The sequence below is a fragment of the Pristiophorus japonicus genome, chromosome 15 (assembly GCF_044704955.1).
Source record: "Pristiophorus japonicus isolate sPriJap1 chromosome 15, sPriJap1.hap1, whole genome shotgun sequence".
Classification (NCBI taxonomy): domain Eukaryota; kingdom Metazoa; phylum Chordata; class Chondrichthyes; family Pristiophoridae; genus Pristiophorus; species Pristiophorus japonicus.
Window position 1 is genome coordinate 54,704,859 of NC_091991.1, and position 19,600 is coordinate 54,724,458.

The 19,600-nt window shown below is 43.5% G+C and overlaps 1 protein-coding gene across 4 annotated transcripts in view; it reads right to left on the minus strand.

Moving 5' to 3' along the window:
* b4galnt3b (beta-1,4-N-acetyl-galactosaminyl transferase 3b) overlaps positions 1-19,600 on the minus strand; it is a 248,536-nt gene that overhangs the window by 168,227 nt on the left and 60,709 nt on the right. For all 4 annotated transcript variants that reach the window (XM_070900447.1, XM_070900445.1, XM_070900446.1 and 1 more), the window contains exon 2: positions 4,448-4,554. In XM_070900447.1, the coding sequence (XP_070756548.1) occupies positions 4,448-4,554 (107 nt within the window). The remainder of the gene's footprint in view (positions 1-4,447; positions 4,555-19,600) is intronic.

Here is a 19,600-nt window from a genome sequence, read left to right on the forward strand (position 1 = left end):
CACTCGCCCCTCACTCCTCCGACCCCACTCCACCCTCCCTCCTCCTCCCACTCTCCCCACCCCCCTCCACCTCCTACCTCACCTACCCCCCCTCCTCCCCCTCCTCCCCCCTCCCCTCCTCCTCCTCCGTTCTCCTCCTCCTCCTCCCCCCCCCTCCCCTCCTCCTCCCGTTCTCCTCCTCCCCACCCCTCTCCCCCTCCTCTCCCCCCCTCCTCCCACTCTTCCCCCCCTTCCACTCCCCTTCTCCCCCCCTCCTTCTCCCCCCCTCCACTCCCCTCCCCGCCCCCCTCCCACTCCCCTCTTCCGCCCCCTCCCACTCCCCTTCTCACTCTCCCCCCGCACGCCCCTTCTCCCTCTCCCCCCGCACGCCCCTTCTCCCTCTCCCCCCCCCCACCCCCCTCTTCCCCCCACCCCACCCTCCCTCCTCCCTCTTCCCCCCACCCCCCTCCTCCCCCCCCCCCCACACCCCTCACTGTCAGAAACACAGACACTGACAGACAGAGAGTGAGAGACACACACACAGACAGGCAGAGAGATAGAGACACTGACAGAGACACACTGGGGGGACCGTCCCAGCACGCTGTTGGAGGACTCCCGGTGCTGCAGTCGGTAAGTAGAAAATGTTTTATTTATTGATTTTTTAATTTTTTTATTAATTTTTTTTGGTTGATTTATTGATGTATTTATCATTTATTATTGATGATGGCTCTTTATTTGTAAAACTGAAGTGTTTAAGGTTTGTAAAATTCCCTTTAAACCCCCCCCCTCCCCCGTCCCCGCATTCCCTACGCCTAATTTGTAACCTACGCCTGATTTTCTAACGTGTAAACAAGGTTTTTTTCGAACGTACAAAAATCTTCACTACTCCATTCTAAGTTAGTTTGGAGTAAGTTTTCACTGCCTAAACTTTGAAAACAGGCATAAGTGGCCGGACACGCCCCCTTTGAAAAACAAATTCTGTTCCAAAGTGAAACTGTTCTAACTGACTAGAACTGGAGCAAACTAAATGCCGAGAATTCAAATTTCTAAGATACTCCATTCTAAATCAGTTGCTCCAAAAAAAACAGGAGCAACTGAGGCCGAAACTTGACCCCATTAAGACTGGTTTCAAATGTCATGATCCACTGCATTAAAATCACATTTTAAGATAGACAACAGTATACAAGCCACTGTCCTAATATCGAAGCAGTAGAACAAAATACAGCTCAGAAACAAGTCGCCAGAGACATTGCCCATTAAATGGATATCCTTCACCAACAGAAAACAGTTTATATTTGGAAGTTCTAAGTGATCAATTTTGCAAGTAAGATGATTCTTCATAAAGAAGCTAGTGGAACTAGGACTAGTAAGAGAAAAAGCAAAGTTAGACCAAGCTACCAATACATCTATAAACATACTCGAGTATAGTGATTAGCTAATGATCTTGGTTGTATGCCAGGTGACTGTAAAAAGTACCATTAGTAACACACCTAGAAGAATACCCACCACCACCTGAAACATTAACTCTGTTTCTCTCTCCACAGATGCTGCCTGACCTGCTGAGTATTTCCAGCATTTTCTGTTCTTATTTCAGCTTTCCAGCATCCGCAGTATTTATACTACACAAACTTACCAACGGATGAGTCTTTTCTGTCCTTGATGCAGAAGTCTGGCAAATAGTTCTTGAGACAAGCAGTAGACAAACTACAGCTAATACCACATTTGATTGATTGATTTTCATATGTATACTATTTAGAATCTCATCAGCACTAGAAATATTACAGCAAAAAGACCATGACCTTCAAGATGGACTCATTGCAATAGTCAGCTATTTACAATCTATAGTAATGACTCAGATGAGGGGACTAAATGTAATGTATCTAAATTTGCTGCCAATACAAAGTTAGGTGAGAAACCAAGTTGTGAGGAGGACGCAAAGTGGCTGCAAAGGGATATAGACAGGTTAGGTGAGTGAGCAAGAACATGACAGATGGAATATAATGTGGAAAAATGTGAAGTTATCAATTTCGGTAGAAAACATAGAAAAGCAAAATTTTTTAAAAATTGAAATAGATTGGGAAATGTTGGTACTGAGAGGGACCTGGTATCCTTGCACACAAATCACAGAAAATTAGGATCGGAGTACAAGAGTAAGGAATTGCTGCAATTATATAGGGCCTTGGTGAGCCCACACCTGGAGTATTGTGTACAGTTTTGGTCTCCGTACCCAAGGTAGGATATACTTGCCTTAGACGGAGTGCAACAAAGGTTCACTACACTGATTCCTGGGAATTGGGCAGGGAGGGGGGGCGGGGGGAATTGTCCTATGAGAAGAGATTGAGTAAACTAGGCCTACATTCCCTTAGAAGAATGAGAAACGTATAAAACTCTTAAGGAGCTTGACAAGGTAGATGGTAGGAGAATGTTTTCCCTGGCTGAGGAGTCTAGAACTAGGGATCACAGCCTCAGAATAAGGGACCAGGCATTTAGTACTGAGATGAGGCGAAATTTCTTCACTTAAATTGTTTGTGAATCTTTGGAATTCACTACCCCAGAGGGCTGTGGATGCTCAGTCGATGAGTACATTCAAGACAGAGATTGATAGATTGTTGGATATTAAGGGAATCAAGGGATATGGGGATAGTGCAGGCAAGTGGCGTTGAGGTAGAAGATCAGCAATGATCTCATTGAATGGGGAGCAGCCTCGAGGGGCCAAATGGCCTACTCCTGCTCCTATTTGTTATGTTATGACAGGAGTGCATGGTGCAAATTCTCAGTAAAAAGAGCAATTTTTATCCTGTAGCACGCCACTCCCATTCAAGACATGCAAATGTTTGCAAATTTTGGATCAGAGGGGAAGCAAGTTCAATTCATTGTGAAAAAGAAAAAAAAGTGATAGAGAAATCCTAAATTGTAACCAGTACCTCAGTGCCATAGAAGCACAATTGCCCTCAGCTAATCTTGGAAACTGATCAGGAATGCATTTTCCTGTTTCGTCTCTGCTGAGTATTAATTAACTAGCAGTGCAATAGTATCAGCTGGTACCAGTATAGTGAAGGAAGGGGAAACTCAACCATAATCAGTTTCCAAGAGACATTGAAAGATTCCCTTTGGTAATGACACTCTAAAGCAACAATACTACACAAAACCCAAGAGTGATTACATGGACACATGAAGGTAAGGATAAAACTGGGCTCAGGTGACGTCAGTCTGCCAGCAGTAAACATTCTCACGTGAATAATGACCAGGGTAACAAACCCCCTAACATACTGAAATGTGTCTCTACCTGTGCAACTGTACCCTACCGAAGAACTCAGAGAAAAGAGAATGCTCACCTCCATACAGCAAATGAAAGAGGTAGTTTTATTTTCTCTTTCTATGGGGAAATGTCCCATAGCAGCATGATTGAGATCAGGAACTCACCGTGTAAAGAACTGAAGAATGGGAACCTGTGTCCCATCACTCTGTGGGTCAGCATGCTACCCGAGCAAGAAGTTATTTCAAACTCTGATCCCCAGCATAAAGTTAGTGAGCAATATTCCCACTCCTTTAGTTGTTGCCTTAAGTTGCTGTTACTGATCTAAAGAGGGAAGTTATGACAAAGTCTAAACGGAAGAATTAAGATAGAGCTCCCCAGTGGTGTGGCGACATGCACCATCAAAATTCTGCATTATTTTGTTGAACAGAATGTATGGCATGGGGGTCAATTCTTGTTCTGTGCAGAGTTAGATCACCTGAGCTGCACTGGCAATGAGAGGTTATACAAGTTCACAGGATAAGGCAAGGGTGGGGTTATCGAACAAAGTAAAGAAAGACAGCCAAATGTTGCTCCTGCTGGTTGCTATCCAGCGACTCCTGATGGAAAATGAGTGTGTAGACATTGGTGAGGGCAGAGTTAGGTTAGGCTGAGAGGTCCATTCATTGTCTAAAATAATACAATGAAAGCTGGCCACTTGGATGTGACACTAGAGGGCTGCTGGCAACTCTGCCACCTGCCAATAACTAAAAATGGAAGGCCACAAAATAAACACCCAATTAATAATGGTAATCCAGATTTACTTTCTTTCACAGAATCAACTTAAAACCCATGAATATACACAATTCTCCAAGATCAATAAAATGTTAATATTGCTCACTAACTTCCTGATCAGGAAAACATTCAGACAAATGTTTCATATGCTGCCTTTAACATACAGTGCTGCAAGATAAATAAGGTGCTGCTGCTGCCTCCAGAGATTACAAGAGCCTCCTAATAAGATGGTTTTCACAATCACCTTCAGAGGCAGCAGCCCTTGCAGTGGTAATATAAGCATCTTGGAGGCACCCTCTTTTCTGGCTATAAGCAGCTGAATGGTTTTCCCTCATTAGTGCCTGTAACTTTCCCAGCTTATAACCGGGGAAGGTAAAAAAATTGGAAACCGTGAAACAGTCTGTAATGCAAATACAGCATTAATTACCGCAGGCTTACCTCATTTGCTGCTTCCTCCTTTCTTTGGTTATAGTACTCCAAATCCCGATCAACACCAGGCACTTTATTGCGTTGTACATATGATTGTTTCTTCCAGTTTCTGAATTCTAAAGAGACAGATGTGAGTCAGTACATTTCAAGTTTCGGAAGAATGATAAAGTGCCAAGAAACAACAAGTAAGCAATATGTTAGATTACTTCCTTCCTCAGAGAGACAACAGTTATGTAGAAATGAGAAATGTGTTGCAAAGCCAGGGAGAAGAAAAATCTATTCAGCCCATTGATGCTCATTAAATCTTCCATTAAAACATCCAACTATATTTTGAATACCACAATGTTTTCCCCTCCTCATTGAGTAAAGAAGTTTTTGTTTTCCTGTTATCTGTTTGAAATTTACTTTTTACTGATTTTCTGCTGTCTTGGTTGACTTTTGAAGTAATAATCTGGGTTCAATATTTTATATCCAGTATTTCAATTAAATGCGACATCAATCTTTCATTCCAGACTGTAAATTCAATCTGGTTTAATCTATCCTTGTAGCTCATGCACACAGTTGGGATCAGCTTGTTCGAAACGCTTTGTGATGCAAGTAAGTAAGAAACACTGAGCAGATTATTCCAAGGGTGTATTCACACAAGTACAGCCGTAGTTTCATAACCCACACCATAGCTATAATGGAGCCTGAATCTAGAATCAGAATTTGACCTCACAATGGTGTACAGTGGAATGAAGAGGGTATTGCTCTACCTTGTTCTAGAATCAGCTCAAATATTAACTGTACAAGTATAGTATGGGTGCGACACAAAGCTAAACTTGTAGAGTAAATACACCCTAAAGCAGGGGTGAGCAATTATTTGAGCTGGAGGGCCACTTAACAAGTTTTGGTGAACTCACCAATGTTCCAGCAATTGCGCAGACCTGCACAGGCCACTCCCCAGCTCCTGCCTCTGGAAGAGATACGGTGTATGTGCGGCTGCATGGTGGCTGGCCGCGCAGCAAATTTAAAGGGGCCACGCGCAAAAAAAATTAGAGGGAACATTGCATAAAACAAACATTGCAAGAACATAAATTTAGATAGTAGTCAGATGCTATCGTACACACAACACATATATTCGATACTGCTTCGAAATGAATCAAAGACAAAAGTTCAAAACGTTGTGGTATTTTCTGATCTCTGTAAATCAGTGCTGTGAAATAGAACTGTATCCTCTTTAGAGCCTGTGTCAGCATCAATCTTCCACATCAGTCATCCTTACATCCCTCTGCAAAGATTACTAATGCCGTCCCAATTGGTGGCAGATGAAAATTCCTCTGCTGTTGTACTCTGGATACCGGGAGGGGAAAGATGCAGCACCGGTCATTTTCTTTGGCAAAAGATTTATGGAGATGAGCAGCCGTGACTCCACTCTAAAATGTATAGCGTATATTCGAATATGCAGTGCATTCTGGGTACAGACATCTGCCACTGGGGCACAGAATTACGGAATGGATCCTTTTAAGATCGGGCCAGGGAGTATAGCTTTTGCGAATTATTAATTTGAATGAAGTATTACTATGTTTTTTCCTTGGCTGCAGTTCGGGTCTGTCTCTGACCCATGAGAAGTGAAAGTGGATAGACAAATATGCAGCTCGAGCTCCAGCTCACGTTCTATTCTGTCCCATCCAGCAGGCCGGATAGAATGACTTGGTGGGCCAGATATGGCCTGTGGGCTGTATTTTGCCCATCACTACCCTAATAAAGTGTGTACTGATTAGCGCATTGTAAATGTACACTTCACTGCTCTGGCCATATATCCTAGCATCCTATTAACTGTTGCTTCATCACATTGTTTGCAAATTCAAAGGGATAGGTCTACCATTAATTCCAGTCCATTTCCAAGTTCCTGTGCTAATTCAGTTCCATTCATTTTTACAAGCATGCCTCAATTTAAAAAAATATATAAATTTAACATTTGTCAATATTGAATTTAATTTGCCAGGCTGCTGTTCAATTTCAAAACTAATCTGAATCCTTTCGTAAATATTTTGCTGTATCCTCATTCTACTTTTGTGTTCAGCAAATTTGAAGTATTAAGTTAATTCTGTATGCACGTTATTTATATAGATTGAAGATAAAGGGTCCAAGCATTGACCACTGTGGGGCTCCTTGCAACACGTCGCTCAGGTTGGCATCACACTGGAGTGGTTTTCCTATTTTGTTTTTAAAAACAGCAACTTATTCAAAGCCATGTTCTACCTTAGAGACCAGTAACTTATAGTTTAGCTTTATTAAAAGTCTTTCATGTGCAAGAAAACATTCTTAGTGTAATTCAAGCATATTGCTATATTTCTAGAAATAGTAATTTAATACTTCAACTACTTTAACTTCACTGCCATTTTTAGGTTCTAACTTCCTCCTTAACTTCTCTTTTGATACTGGTAGTCATTTTCAGTCTTATGCCAAGCATCTTCAATGGCACTCAGCTTCTGTCCCATTTGCACTTCTGATTTCATTTTTACCTTGCTTTAGCATGATCCTACACTCCTCCCAGAGCGCTTATAAACACACAAAAAAGGGCAGGAAAAGACTAACTGGTCCATCAAACATGGTGCCACCTACACACACCATCAATCTCCCTCTCAGTCACACAATCTCCTGAGAGGCAAGAGAAAGAAAACCTTTGGCCAATTCAGAAACAGAAACGGGCACTCCCTCTCCAACTCTCAAAGGCAATCAAACACGTTTTCATCTTCTTTCACCCCATTGGGCTTCATATCATTGGTTTTTCTTTTTCTAATTAATTGATCTATTCTTTCATTTGAAAGTTGCTATTATCATGTTGGGAGTGAAGGCTACTTTCTGGGGCACTATACAGGGAACTACACTTGACTTCCAATCCATACCACACCCAAAATGGGAGTGCTTGATATTAACAATAGGTACAATGAATGAAGTGTCCCTTGAGAACTCTACAGAAAAACAATGTCCGCATAGTCTCAGAAAATGAGAACCATCTCTCCAGCAAAAGACAAATTCAGCCTACTAAACTACAGTATTGTTAAATCGGACAGTAAAAGAACAGCAGCTGTTCTCCTAAAACACTGCAATCAACATTTGTGGTGCTGTTTGTAAATAGGTGTGCTTAGCAGCCAAAGTTTACATGGAACAAGGAGTGCCTCCAGCGTCTGTTGTTCACCAGGGACTTTCAAGTATTCAGGATGTCCGATTTGGGAACAACCTGCAGATCCTGGGGGACTTCAGGGTAAAACAGTTCATGTGGGGCAGCAGATTGCCAATGCTGCAGACAAACAGCTGTGGGACATAACCAAGGACCTGGGTAACAGCATCTTAAACCAGCTAATGTGGACCGTGATCATCCACCAGGGCAGGCGTTCAACTCTTAGTATTCATCCCGTTATCGCTCCTCTCTCTCTCTCTCTCTCTCTCTCTCTCTCTCTCTCTCTCTCTCTCCCCCTCCCCAAAAGTACTTTGGTTAATGATTTATCCCCCACACTTTGCTTTCTGTAATCGGTTAATGAGATGGCACCTCACATCCGCACTAGAGGTGGGGGTGGCGTGCCTGATGCCATGGCCGTGGATAGGGGTCCGCGGTCCCCGCAGCACTAGCCAGTCAGTTTATGATTCGCTGCACATGGTAAATACAAGTTGCTGGTTAATGAGTTGATCTGTTTACACTGAACTTTTGCGCTAAATGTGACTGCCCAGAACACTTGGCTGGAACAAAAAAAATCTCTGGACTTCCAAAGTGTTTACACCCAATAAAATAGTCACTCTAGCAATGTAGGGAAATGCAATAGCCAATTTGTACACAGCAAGGTCCTACAAACAGCAATGAAATAAATGACCATGGCAGTGTTGGTTGAGGAATAAATGCTGGCCTGGAAAACAGGAGCACATCCCTGCTCACTTTGGAAAAGTGCCATGAGGTATTTTACATTCACCCAAGAGAGCACTCCCATCTTGATTTAGCATCTCATCTGAAAGACGACACTTCCAACAGAGCAACACTCCCTTAGCACTGCACTGAAGTGTCAGTCTAGATTATCTGCTCAAATCTCTGGAGTGGAGCTTAAATTCTCATCCTTATTTTCAATTCCCTCCATGACCTCACCCCTCCCTATCTCTGTAATCCCCTCCAGCCCCACAAACTCTATCACCCTCCACCCCTCTAATTCTGTCCTCTTGAGCATCCCTGATTGAAATCACTCAACCATTGGTGTCTCGGCTCCAAGCTCTGGAAGTCCTGTCTAAATCTCTCCGCCTCTCCTTCCTCCTTCAAGACGCTCCTTAAAACATACCTCTTTGACCAAGTTTTTGGTCGCCTGCACTAATTTCTACTTATGCGGCTCAGTGTGTCAAATTTTACAAGTTATTGTTGTTAAACCTTCTGACTCTGAGGCCAAGAGTGAGCCAAGAGTGAGCCAAGACTGGCATTTCCAGCAGAGAATATTACACAGACAATCATCGAAAAAACCCATGACCTTGACCTAGTCAGTAAACAACTAATTGATGCCCGAATAGGAACAGCAAAAATCAGCAATATTGGTAGAGAATCCTGGCACTAGGACTGCTATGATGCCCGAACACATCACTAAATTGGGAAGAACTACATTAAAGCATCACTCAACAAGCCAAAGACATCACTTATACATCTGCAGACTAAAATTTGGCAACTTCTCAAAACCAATGCTAAGAAGAAGTGGAATTTGATTCCCTACAGAAAGGTTGAATGAGGACAAGGTTCTAAACTACTCTGGCATAAAAACAAAAAATTACAGGGCACAGCACTAAAACATATTAGCGCTGCATTCTGAGCTACAATGGAGAAACAGATTTAGAAAAAGAAGTTTTTCCAAGGAGTACCTCTGTATTGTCCATACCAAACCAAGTTACAAGGAATTTGACAGGAGCTGGAAAAGAAGTGGAAGATTGCATCCACTCAACACAAACTGTTGCAATTTTTGAGCAAGAGGGGATAATGCAGTGCAGAGAAAGCCAATTGCCCTTGCAGAATCAATAACTGCTCCAGGATTCCAGTTATAGCTAAAGAACATGCAAGAGTCTCAGGAGAGGATGACATCATCAAATATTCTTGGCAGTCACCCAAGCTCAAATCATCAGTGTTGGGCTTCTTCACGACATGCTGAAATCAGCCATGATCACAATAATCCACAAACCAGGCAAAAACTCAAGTGAATCCAAGAATTGCTGACCCATCAGTCTGTTGAACAGCCTGGGAAAGCTGCTGCAGGCAGTCATCACTTCCTACCGTTACCTCAAGGAGAATAGGGACATTGCCTAACTCAGGCCAAGCTGGCTTCAGAAGAGGAAAAAGCACCACCAATGACTGCCAGAGTACATTCTCCGAGCCTTTAGCAAGTATGAGTGCACATTGCAGTGCCAAGGTTCAGCTCAATGAGCCACAAAATGCCATCTCTGAACTCGACATGCTAGTCAGCTGGTGCAAGGAATATCTAATTCCCTGGCTCAGTGTGCAGCTGGTGACAGAGTGGGCACAAGAATCTCCATCAGATTCTTTCCAATAGTAGGAATTTCCCAGGCTCTGTTCTCAGCATATTCCAGTTTCTCATTTAGGTCAATTCTGCTAAATCCCACACAATCGCAGTGCTGATATTCACCTAAAGAAACAAGCACATGAAACAGCAGCATGAGGATTGAGCGGTGTCAAAATCAAATCAAGACCAGTAGATAGCAGAAGTTCCTGGACATAACTTTCCAGAGGAATATGGCTCAAGATACAACAACACTGCCAGTATACCAGCGAGGCTAGTCCAATTGTGAGGAGCTGTAGAAAGAAGCAGTCAGCCCCAGAACTTTCTTCAAATTATATAAAGCCCACCTCTGTCCAATCCTGGAATATGGCCACTCAGCTTGGTGCGCAGCCAATCATCCAAAGATTATGAGTCTGGAGACAATCCAGAACCAAGTAATAAGGGCAGGACATCGCCACCCATGCTTCAGCTGCTCTGGGTGTCAGCTGCGGCTCAGTGGGTAGCACTGAGCCAGAGTCAAAAGGTTGTGGGTTCAAGTCCCACTCCAAGCTGACATTCCAGTGCAGTACTGAGGGAGTGTTGCACTGTCAGAGGTGCCGTCTTTTAGATGAGATGTTAAACCATGACCTTGTCTGCCCTATCAGGTGGACATAAAAAAAATCCCACGGCTACTATTCTGAAGAAAAACAGCGGTGTGGCCTGGCCCTGAACCAACACCAAAAAACAGATTATCTGGTCATTATCACATTGCTGTTTGTGGGACTTTGCTGTCCACAAATTGGCTGCCATATTTCCTACATTGCAACAATGATTACACTTCAAAAGTACTTCATTGCTTGTAAAGTGCTTTTTGATGTCCTGAGGTAGTGAAATTACAAGTCTTTTTCGGAATGGGAGGCAGTGACTAGTGGAGTACTGCAGGGCTCAGTGCTGGGACCCCAGCTCTTCACAATATACATTAATGATTTGGATGACGGAATTGTGTGTAATATCTCCAAGTTTGCAGATGACACTAAACTGGGTGGCGGTGTGAGCTGTGAGGAGGATGCTAAGAGGCTGCAGGGTGATTTGGACAGGTTGGGTGAGTGAGCAAATGCATGGCAGATGCAGTATAATGTGGATAAATGTGAGGTTATCCACTTTGGTGGCAAAAACACGAAGCCAGAATATTATCTGAATGGTGGAAGATTAGGGAAAGGGGAGGTGCAACGAGACCTGGGTGTCATGGTACAGCAGTCATTGAAAGTGGCATGCAGGTACAGCAGGCGGTGAAGAAGGCAAATGGCATGTTGGCCTTCATAGCTAGGGGATGAGTATAGGAGCAGGGAGGTCTTAGTACAATTTTTACAGGACCTTGGTGAAGCCTCACCTGGAATACTGTGTTCAGTTTTGGTCTCCTAATCTGAGGAAGGACGTTCTTGCTATTGAGGGAGTACAGCGAAGGTTCACCAGACTGATTCCAGGGATGGCTGGACGGACATATGAGGAGAGACTGGATCAACTGGGCCTTTATACACTAGAGTTTAGAAGGATGAGAGGGGATCTCATAGAAACGTATAAGGTTCTGACGGGACGGGACAGGTTAGATGCGGGAAGAATGTTCCCGATGTTGGGGAAGTCCAGAACCAGGGGACACAGTCTTAGGATAAGGGGTAGGCCATTTAGGACTGAGATGAGGAGAAACTTCTTCACTCAGAGAGTTGTTAACCTGTGGAATTCCCTGCTGCAGAGAGTTGTTGATGCCAGTTCATTGGATATATTCAAGAGGGAGTTAGATATGGCCCTTACGGCTAAAGGGATCAGCGCGTATGGAGAGAAAGCAGGAAAGGGGTACCGAGGGAATGATCAGCCATGATCTTATTGAAGGGCCGAATGGCCTACTCCTGCACCTATTTTCTATGTTTCTAAAAACCTATCTGCACAACATCTGTGGACTCCAAACAACGAAAGAAAGGTTTCTGAAACTATGGGAGAGGCAGCTATAGAAGGTAAGGACTAAACCACAATCATCACAGCTGATACCAGGGTGGACTCTGTCTTCCTCTATGTGTGCAATTCTGCGCAGTCTGTGGGTTTGCAACAGCTGGCACAGGGGACAGCTGGACCGCACTTAAATCCATGCACCTGTTGGAATGGACTGCTAAAAATTCCAAAATATCTGACATGATTAGGATGTGCAAAGGATAATAAACAATAGGCCATCCTTAGCAAGTCGCCAGTGTAACTACCCTGAAGTGGCCCATTCCTAAGTTTGGATAGCCCTCACTATGAATATAAACACCAATCATCAAAATTAAACAGCAGTATACAAATAACGTATGTACCAGTTGAAATAATCTTAAAGGACTGGATCAGCTCCTCTCAGCCCAAGGAAGGAAAGGGCAGGGGGCAATTTGCTGATACAAGGCAAAGCTCAAAAAGTTTCCTAGAAGGGCGGGAGTGAGTGCTGGAAGGCGAAGTGCTGTTGGTGATCATTATTAAATACAACTCTGTTCTGTAAACAAACATATTTTGCATTTTTTCTGGCAACAGTTCATGATCTGGTGCTTACATGGGTCTTGCAAGTGGCCAATAACACACCTGTCTTTCAAGGAATTTAATTGTGCATTGTGGCATCAAGGACAAAGTATACTGGATCAGTGATGATGATTTAAAAAAGATTTTTCACATATGCTTCAAGCTTTTAATAACCTGCCAGCCCCTCAAAAAAACCTTGAAAAAACATTTTTCCAGCTTCTCGTTTGATATTTACCTTTCAAAACAATGTTTTAAAAACTTAGCTGAAGCTTCAATTTGCCAAAACAACTAATATCCTGAATTCTATGCACATGAATAGAACTGAATTTGTACATACATATATTATAAAGAATGTAATTTGTGTATTGTATGACTTGGAGTTCTAAAATATATGCTTAAATCTTGTTGACAAATATAATATAATTCTCAGGAAAATAAACGGCATGTATGATGCATAATTAAAATAAAATAAAAGCTGCTATTAGGTTTATATATACACAAATCTTTCAAAGTAGGGACACAGGTTGAGAAGGCTGTTAAAAAAAATACAGGGCTAGAATTTCGGTTTTCAGTAGTTTTACGCCAAACTTGCCGTTCGCTGCGCTACCATTTTTAGGCCCGCTTTTCGGCCTTTAACATCGGTAAAAATAGACGTTGCACGAGGATTCATGGCGCAAATCGCGAATTTCAGCAACTTTAGCCCGGGACCAATAGCGCTGCGAGAGAGGCCTTGGGAGGGGGGGAAAACAACAAAAAAATTGCAAAAAACATTCACTTACTAAATCGCTGAAAAAGAATTAAAAAAATAAAAACTTTAATTTACCAATTTTGCAGGTCTTCATACTTACCGCTGTTGGCAGGGCTGCACTACATGTTTGACCTTGTCAGTATTTTGGGCGAGGAACACGGGTCCCGAGAGAGCCAAATATCGATCGCAAATGCAGTTTGTGGTGTTGCACGTCGGCGTTCCTCTCCCCAGTGGTACGTGGAAGCGCCGCTACAAAAAGGTACCCCGAAGATCCCGCCGACAGGGTTTTTGCCGCGGAGGGTCAAATCGCGGCAAAAACCTGGTCGTAAAGTCGTCAAAATTCTAGCCCACAGGATCCTGGGCATTATAGAGGCATAGAGTACAAAAGCAAAGAAATTATGGTAACCCTTTATAAACCACTGGTTAGGCCCCAGCTGGAGTACTGTGGCAAATTCTGGGCGCTATGCTTTAGGAAGGATGTCAAGGCCTTAGATGTGTTCAAAATCATGAGGAGTTTTGTTAAAGTAAGTAAATGAGAAACTGTTTCCAGGGCAGAAGGGTCAGTAACCAGAGGACACAGATTTAAAAGGTGATTGGTGAAAGAACCAGCAGCAACATGATGAAAATAAATTTACGCAGTAATTAGTTTTGATCTCAAATGCACTGCCTGAAAGGGTAGTGGAACCAGATTCAATAATAACTACAAAAGGGAATTGGATAAAGAGCTGACGGGAAACAACTGCAGGGCTATGGGGAAAGAGTAGGGGAGTGGAACTAATTGGACAACTCTTTCAAACAGCCACCGCAGACACGATGAATGGCCTCCATCTGTGTTGCTTCATTTTATGATTCCACAATAAGAATTGGCTACATACCCGTAGCAGAGAGTTATCAATGGCTATGGATCTGGTTGGAGACCAGTTTCTAACAGAGTCCCACAGCAATTGGGTGTTACGGCTATTGCTTTAATGAGGTGGATGGAGGTGTTGGGGGAATGATCCTCAAGTTTGTGGATGATAAAGATTTGTACGGGTGTTAGGACGGAGGAAGAAGAGTGAACTACGTACGGTTTGGAGGAGTGGGCCCACATATGGCAAATGTTATTTAACTTAGAGATGTGCAGTGTAATGCATGTCGCTGGGACAAACATGTACTGGTGCATGTAACAGAACTGAAGTGGTGAAAGAAAAAGATCTTGGTATCATAGATCATAATGAATGACGTGAAGCTGTAACTAAAGCAAATAGGGTACATAGAATTGACAGCATAGAAAAAGAGGCCATTCAGCCCAACAGGTCCATGCTGGTGTTTATGCTCCACACAAGCCTCCTTCGATCTATTTACTTCATCTAACCCCATCAACATATCCTTCTATTCCTTTCCCCCTCATGGTTATCTAGCTTCCCCTTAAATGCATCTATGCTATTTGCCTCAACTATTCCTTGTGGTAGTGAGTTCCACATTCTCATCACTCTCTGGGTAAAGCAGTTTCTCCTGTTACATTATTTCACTTCAATCCTTCAGTCTTGATCAATTAATTTCTTGGTTGAGAGTGTAGATAGATGACCTGGTCCCAGACCCCATTGAACCAACTTTAATTTAAGCACCTTGAGGCGTGCTACAGAATGCAGATTCATTCACAGAACAATTAAATGATATGATTGGGGAGGGGTGAAAGGAAAGAAAGGTTTGTTTAAAATGGTCTGATGGATGAGCTGTGATGGGCCGAATGGCCTCCCTGAAAAGGTATGGATTGAGTGATCAGCAACCAGATGACATTTACTGATCTTCCTTTTTTACTGAGAAGGCAGCTTGCTGCAGCTCAGCAATTGCTCAGACACAGTGGAGATTTGGAAATCACCATGTGCAGATAGGGTTGTCAATCCCCCAGGATTGTCCTGGAGGCTCCAGGAATTAAATATTAATTTCCAGGACACTGCTGTGAGCAACTGCAGAGAAAAATCATAGGGACAATTAAAAAAATGTTTGTAAAGCAATTCTTTGACCACTTTAGTTATAAAGATATTGGAGAAGGGACAAAAAGCTGACAAATATCCAATTGGGTAATGAAGTATCTATTGATGTGGGGTGGGTGCAAGTATGGAACTGTCGGGCAACCAATGGCGGGAGTGCGAGGGTGGGGCAATTGGAGGACTATGCAATATAAAACAAAAGGCAATATTTTATCCTTGTCCAAGACCTTGGTTAGGCTGCATTGGAATACTGTGCCCAGTTTTGGTCTCCTCACATAATGGGGAACATGGAAGCTTGGGAAACGGTCAGAGGAGAGCCATAAGATAGATTTCCAGTTTAAAACTCTTTAGCTACCCAGATAGGCTTAAAAGCTGGGTCCATATTCTTTACAGAAGCAACGGGGCAATTTGATTGGAGGTCTGTAAAATAATGAAGGTTCAGACAGTGTTCCCATTGACAAATTATTTCAATTAGATTTTTTGGGAAGGAGTGGAGGGTCATATTATGTAACGCTACGGTAAATTAGGTTAGATGTTAGGCGATTATTCATTTCCCAGAGAATAGCAGGCCTATGGAACAAGTTGCCGGCTTGTGCAGTACTGACATTTTGTATACGTTGGAGAGCTGGACTGGTTCCTGGTTGGGGCAGAGATCACGTCATACAAAAAATGTAGATGCCAAGTAATACAAGTCATAGTCAATGTGATCTCTTTGGTCCGTTCTGATTGCTACAATGAGCAGACGGAGATTTGAGAGCAATTTTCCAGGTTTTTCCACATGAAATTAAATGGTTCCTGATGGGTAGCAAGTGTCTGAATCATGATGCACAAGGCATAATTACTGTATGGGACAGGCTAGATGGACCAGCTGGTCTTTGACATTTTCATATATTCGTATTTCCTCTGGATCTTAAAATCAGGCAGCAAAAAACTGTGGCACTGATTAACTGCTGCTCGAACATGGCAGGGCAGACACTGGAGCGAATCCAGGAAAGTTTGACTGCTTAAAATAAAATGAGGGCTGACTGCAAAAACAAACTCTACAGTCTTATGGTATTTCAAGTATTAATCTTTCTATCATGGCACCAATTTTACTCTCATCTGTCATGATGGATTTTTTTGATCATTTAAATTGAAATCATGGACAAATTTATTAGAGTAACAGATTAATTCAAATTAAGGAATTTGGTATTAAGGAGTGGACTGTACAAGAATAACTTCAGAGTAAAATATGAGACCCACTGGCTGGAGAGAAAAGACTTGGATTTATATAGCGCCTTTCATGACCACCGGACGTCTCCATGCACTTTACAGCCAATTGGAGTGTAGTCACTCTTGTAATGTGGGATGACTATGATATCATGTGCATCACAGAAAACAGATTCAACAATGACATTAGTTGGGCAAACACACAAAGGGACATTACTTGGTAAAGATAGTGAGAGAAAATAAAACTGGGAAGGGGTGTAGCCATGGGAATTTTATTGCAATACAGATGCACTTATTTGGTCTGGTGCTGGTACAAACTAAACGACATTGGCTGAGGAGAGTAATCTATAAATAGTTGTCGCTAGCTCACTGAAACCAGTAGTGGTGTGCTGCAGCAGTTAAGGAAAATTAACCAGATCTCTGTATGTATATAGATAGAATGAGTGATTGAAACAAATCAGAAGGCGATAACAAGTCTGTATAATGTACTGGTACAGCCAATCCGAGGCTGCTGTATACAATTCTGGTCACCATACTACAGTAAGGATATCCATCCATGGTGGGGGGGGGGGGGGGGGAAGAATGGCAATCCAACTGATATTTAAGGCATTTGAACTCCTGCTCCTCATAACCTCACAAGGAAATTAACATAAATTATTAACTTATCTTTATGGGCCTCTTCTGACCCTGATCTAGTCCCTGCTCAAGGCCTATTGTTCTCAAGAGCTATTTGTACCCTGGGGGGATTTTTCCTTTACTTTTGGCTGTTCTGTTATTGGCTATGCCACTTCAGTTTAAGGCTACACTATAGAAAACAGATTTGGCAGTAGGGCAACTATACCCAAACGAAGAACGTAACCGGGAAATTTGGTTTTGCAAATTTTTGGTAAAATAGCTTGTTTAAGTTTGCCCAAGGGGAGCCTGTTAGAACTGGGAAATGAAGCATTTTGTTTCATGTACCTAGTGTTAAACACTAAGTAACGCACCCATTATCTGCCTCAACAATATGTAAAACTCTGAATATCTTCTGCAGTGAAATGTTTTCTTTTCCCACATCAATCTCCTTGAGTGATCTGAATCAAATTGCCCATTTAGTGCAAAATTTTTAAAAAATCATCATAGGTAATCCCCCAGAATCGAGGAAGACTTGCTTTCACTCCAAAAGTGAGTTCTCAGGTGGCTGTACAGTCCAATACGGGAATTACAGTCTCTGTCACAGTGGTTGGAGGAAAGAGTGGGTGGGGAACCTGGTTTGCTGCACTCCTTCCACTGTCTGCACTTGATTTCTGCATGCTCTCGGCAACGAGATTCGAGGTGCTCAACGAAATATGGAGGTTGAAACTGCTTGAAGTTAATTCATACATGACAGCAAGCTAAAGTAACTTTTCTCCCCTCTTCCTTCCTCTGCTCTTCCCTCCAGATTATTTCCATTAATCCCTACCTCCTAACCTAAATTCAAATTGGTCACAACTACCCATATGTAATAAAATGGGAGATTGACGAATATTAAAACATTTATCTCTGCGTGTACTTCCTGTGTACAAAACCTTACTGCCTATTGTCATTCTTCAGTCAATTGATTTAGTGCCTTGTGCACTACCGAGCCAGTATGGAAGCTCCCAAGTTCAATCTTTAGTCTCTGGTGATTTAGCCAATCTCAGCTAAACTGTCACAGAGATGCTGCATTTGTGTCAACACCATTTGTCTAGGGAGTGGGAAAAATTATTCATGGATCTTGTTCCAGATTGCTATTTCAAGACCCTGATGGAATGCGCACACATGGGATGCTCCAAGTTAGGAAAGGATCAGACTTGGATATGATACTCCCACCAAGGTCAAACAGCCACCACTATTCACACCAGGGTTTGGAGATTTCGAACAATTACTGAAGGGTGGTGTTTTTACTAGAGTGGCAGACATGAGGGTTGAGCTTTCTGTGGCACATGCAAGAAAGAAAGACTTGCATTTATATAGCGCCTTTCATGACAACCAGACATCTCAAAGCGCTTTACAGCCAATTAAGTACATTTGGAGTGGAGTCACTGTTGTAATGTCGGAAACGCAGCAGCCAATTTGCGCACAGCAAGCTCCCACAAACAGCAATGTGATAATGACCAGATAATCTGTTTGTGATGTTGATTGAAGGATAAATATTGGCTAGGACACCAGGAATAACTCCCCTGCACTTCTTCGAAATACAGGTTGAGCATCCAAAATCTGGACTTCCGGAATCCAGAATGTTCCGGAATCTGCACTCCGAACCGATTGGTGGCAGGGTTGTCTGGAATCCGTAAAATGTTCCAGATTCCGGACCCGGCGATCTCGAGGTCCCACCGCTGCCCGACCTTGGGCCTCGCCTCACTGCCGCCCAACTTCGGGCCTCGCCTCACCATCCCTCGCCTCGCCACCGCCCTTACCTCGAGGCCTCCTTGTCAGCCCGCCCGAACACCACCTCCGCGATGGGGCCGCCCGACCAGCTCTTCGGTGGGCCCCACCCGACCACCTTCTTGGCGGCGGGGCCCACCTGAACTCTTCCCCGGTGGCGGGGCCCCGCCCAAACACCTCCTCGGCGGCGGCTGGGGCCTGCCTGAACTCTTCCCCGGCGGCTGGGGCCTGCCCGAACTCTTCCTCGGCGGAGGGGCTCCAGCCGATGACCTCATCGCCCGGCGAACAGCCCCCTGCTGACATTCCGAAATCCGGAAATACCCGAACCTGGGCTCAAGTGTTACCGGATTCATGATGTCAGAAAGATGTTCCGGATTTTGCGTTTTGCCGGATTTTGGAACGGCCTTGGTCCGAGGGTTCCGGATTCGGGGCGCTTCACCTGTAGTACCATGGGATCTTTTATGTTCACCTGAGAGAGTAGACCAGGCCTCAGTTTAACGTCTCATTCGAAAGATGGCAACTCCGACAGTGCAGCACTCCCTCAGCACTGCACTGGAATGCCAGCCTAGATTTGTGCGCTCATGTCCCTGGAATAAGACTTGAACCCACAACCTTCCGACTCAAAGGCGAGTATGCTACCCACTGAGCCATAGCTGACACGATAAGTATAAATGGTCAGTCCTACTGTGACCAGCAGTGGAGACACATTTCTTGGGCCTCATGATCGGACACGTCCTCTGGCAGTGTGCTGTACACCGAGCTGCTTCGACACATTAACATGCTTGCATCATAGTGCAAGATATCAGGA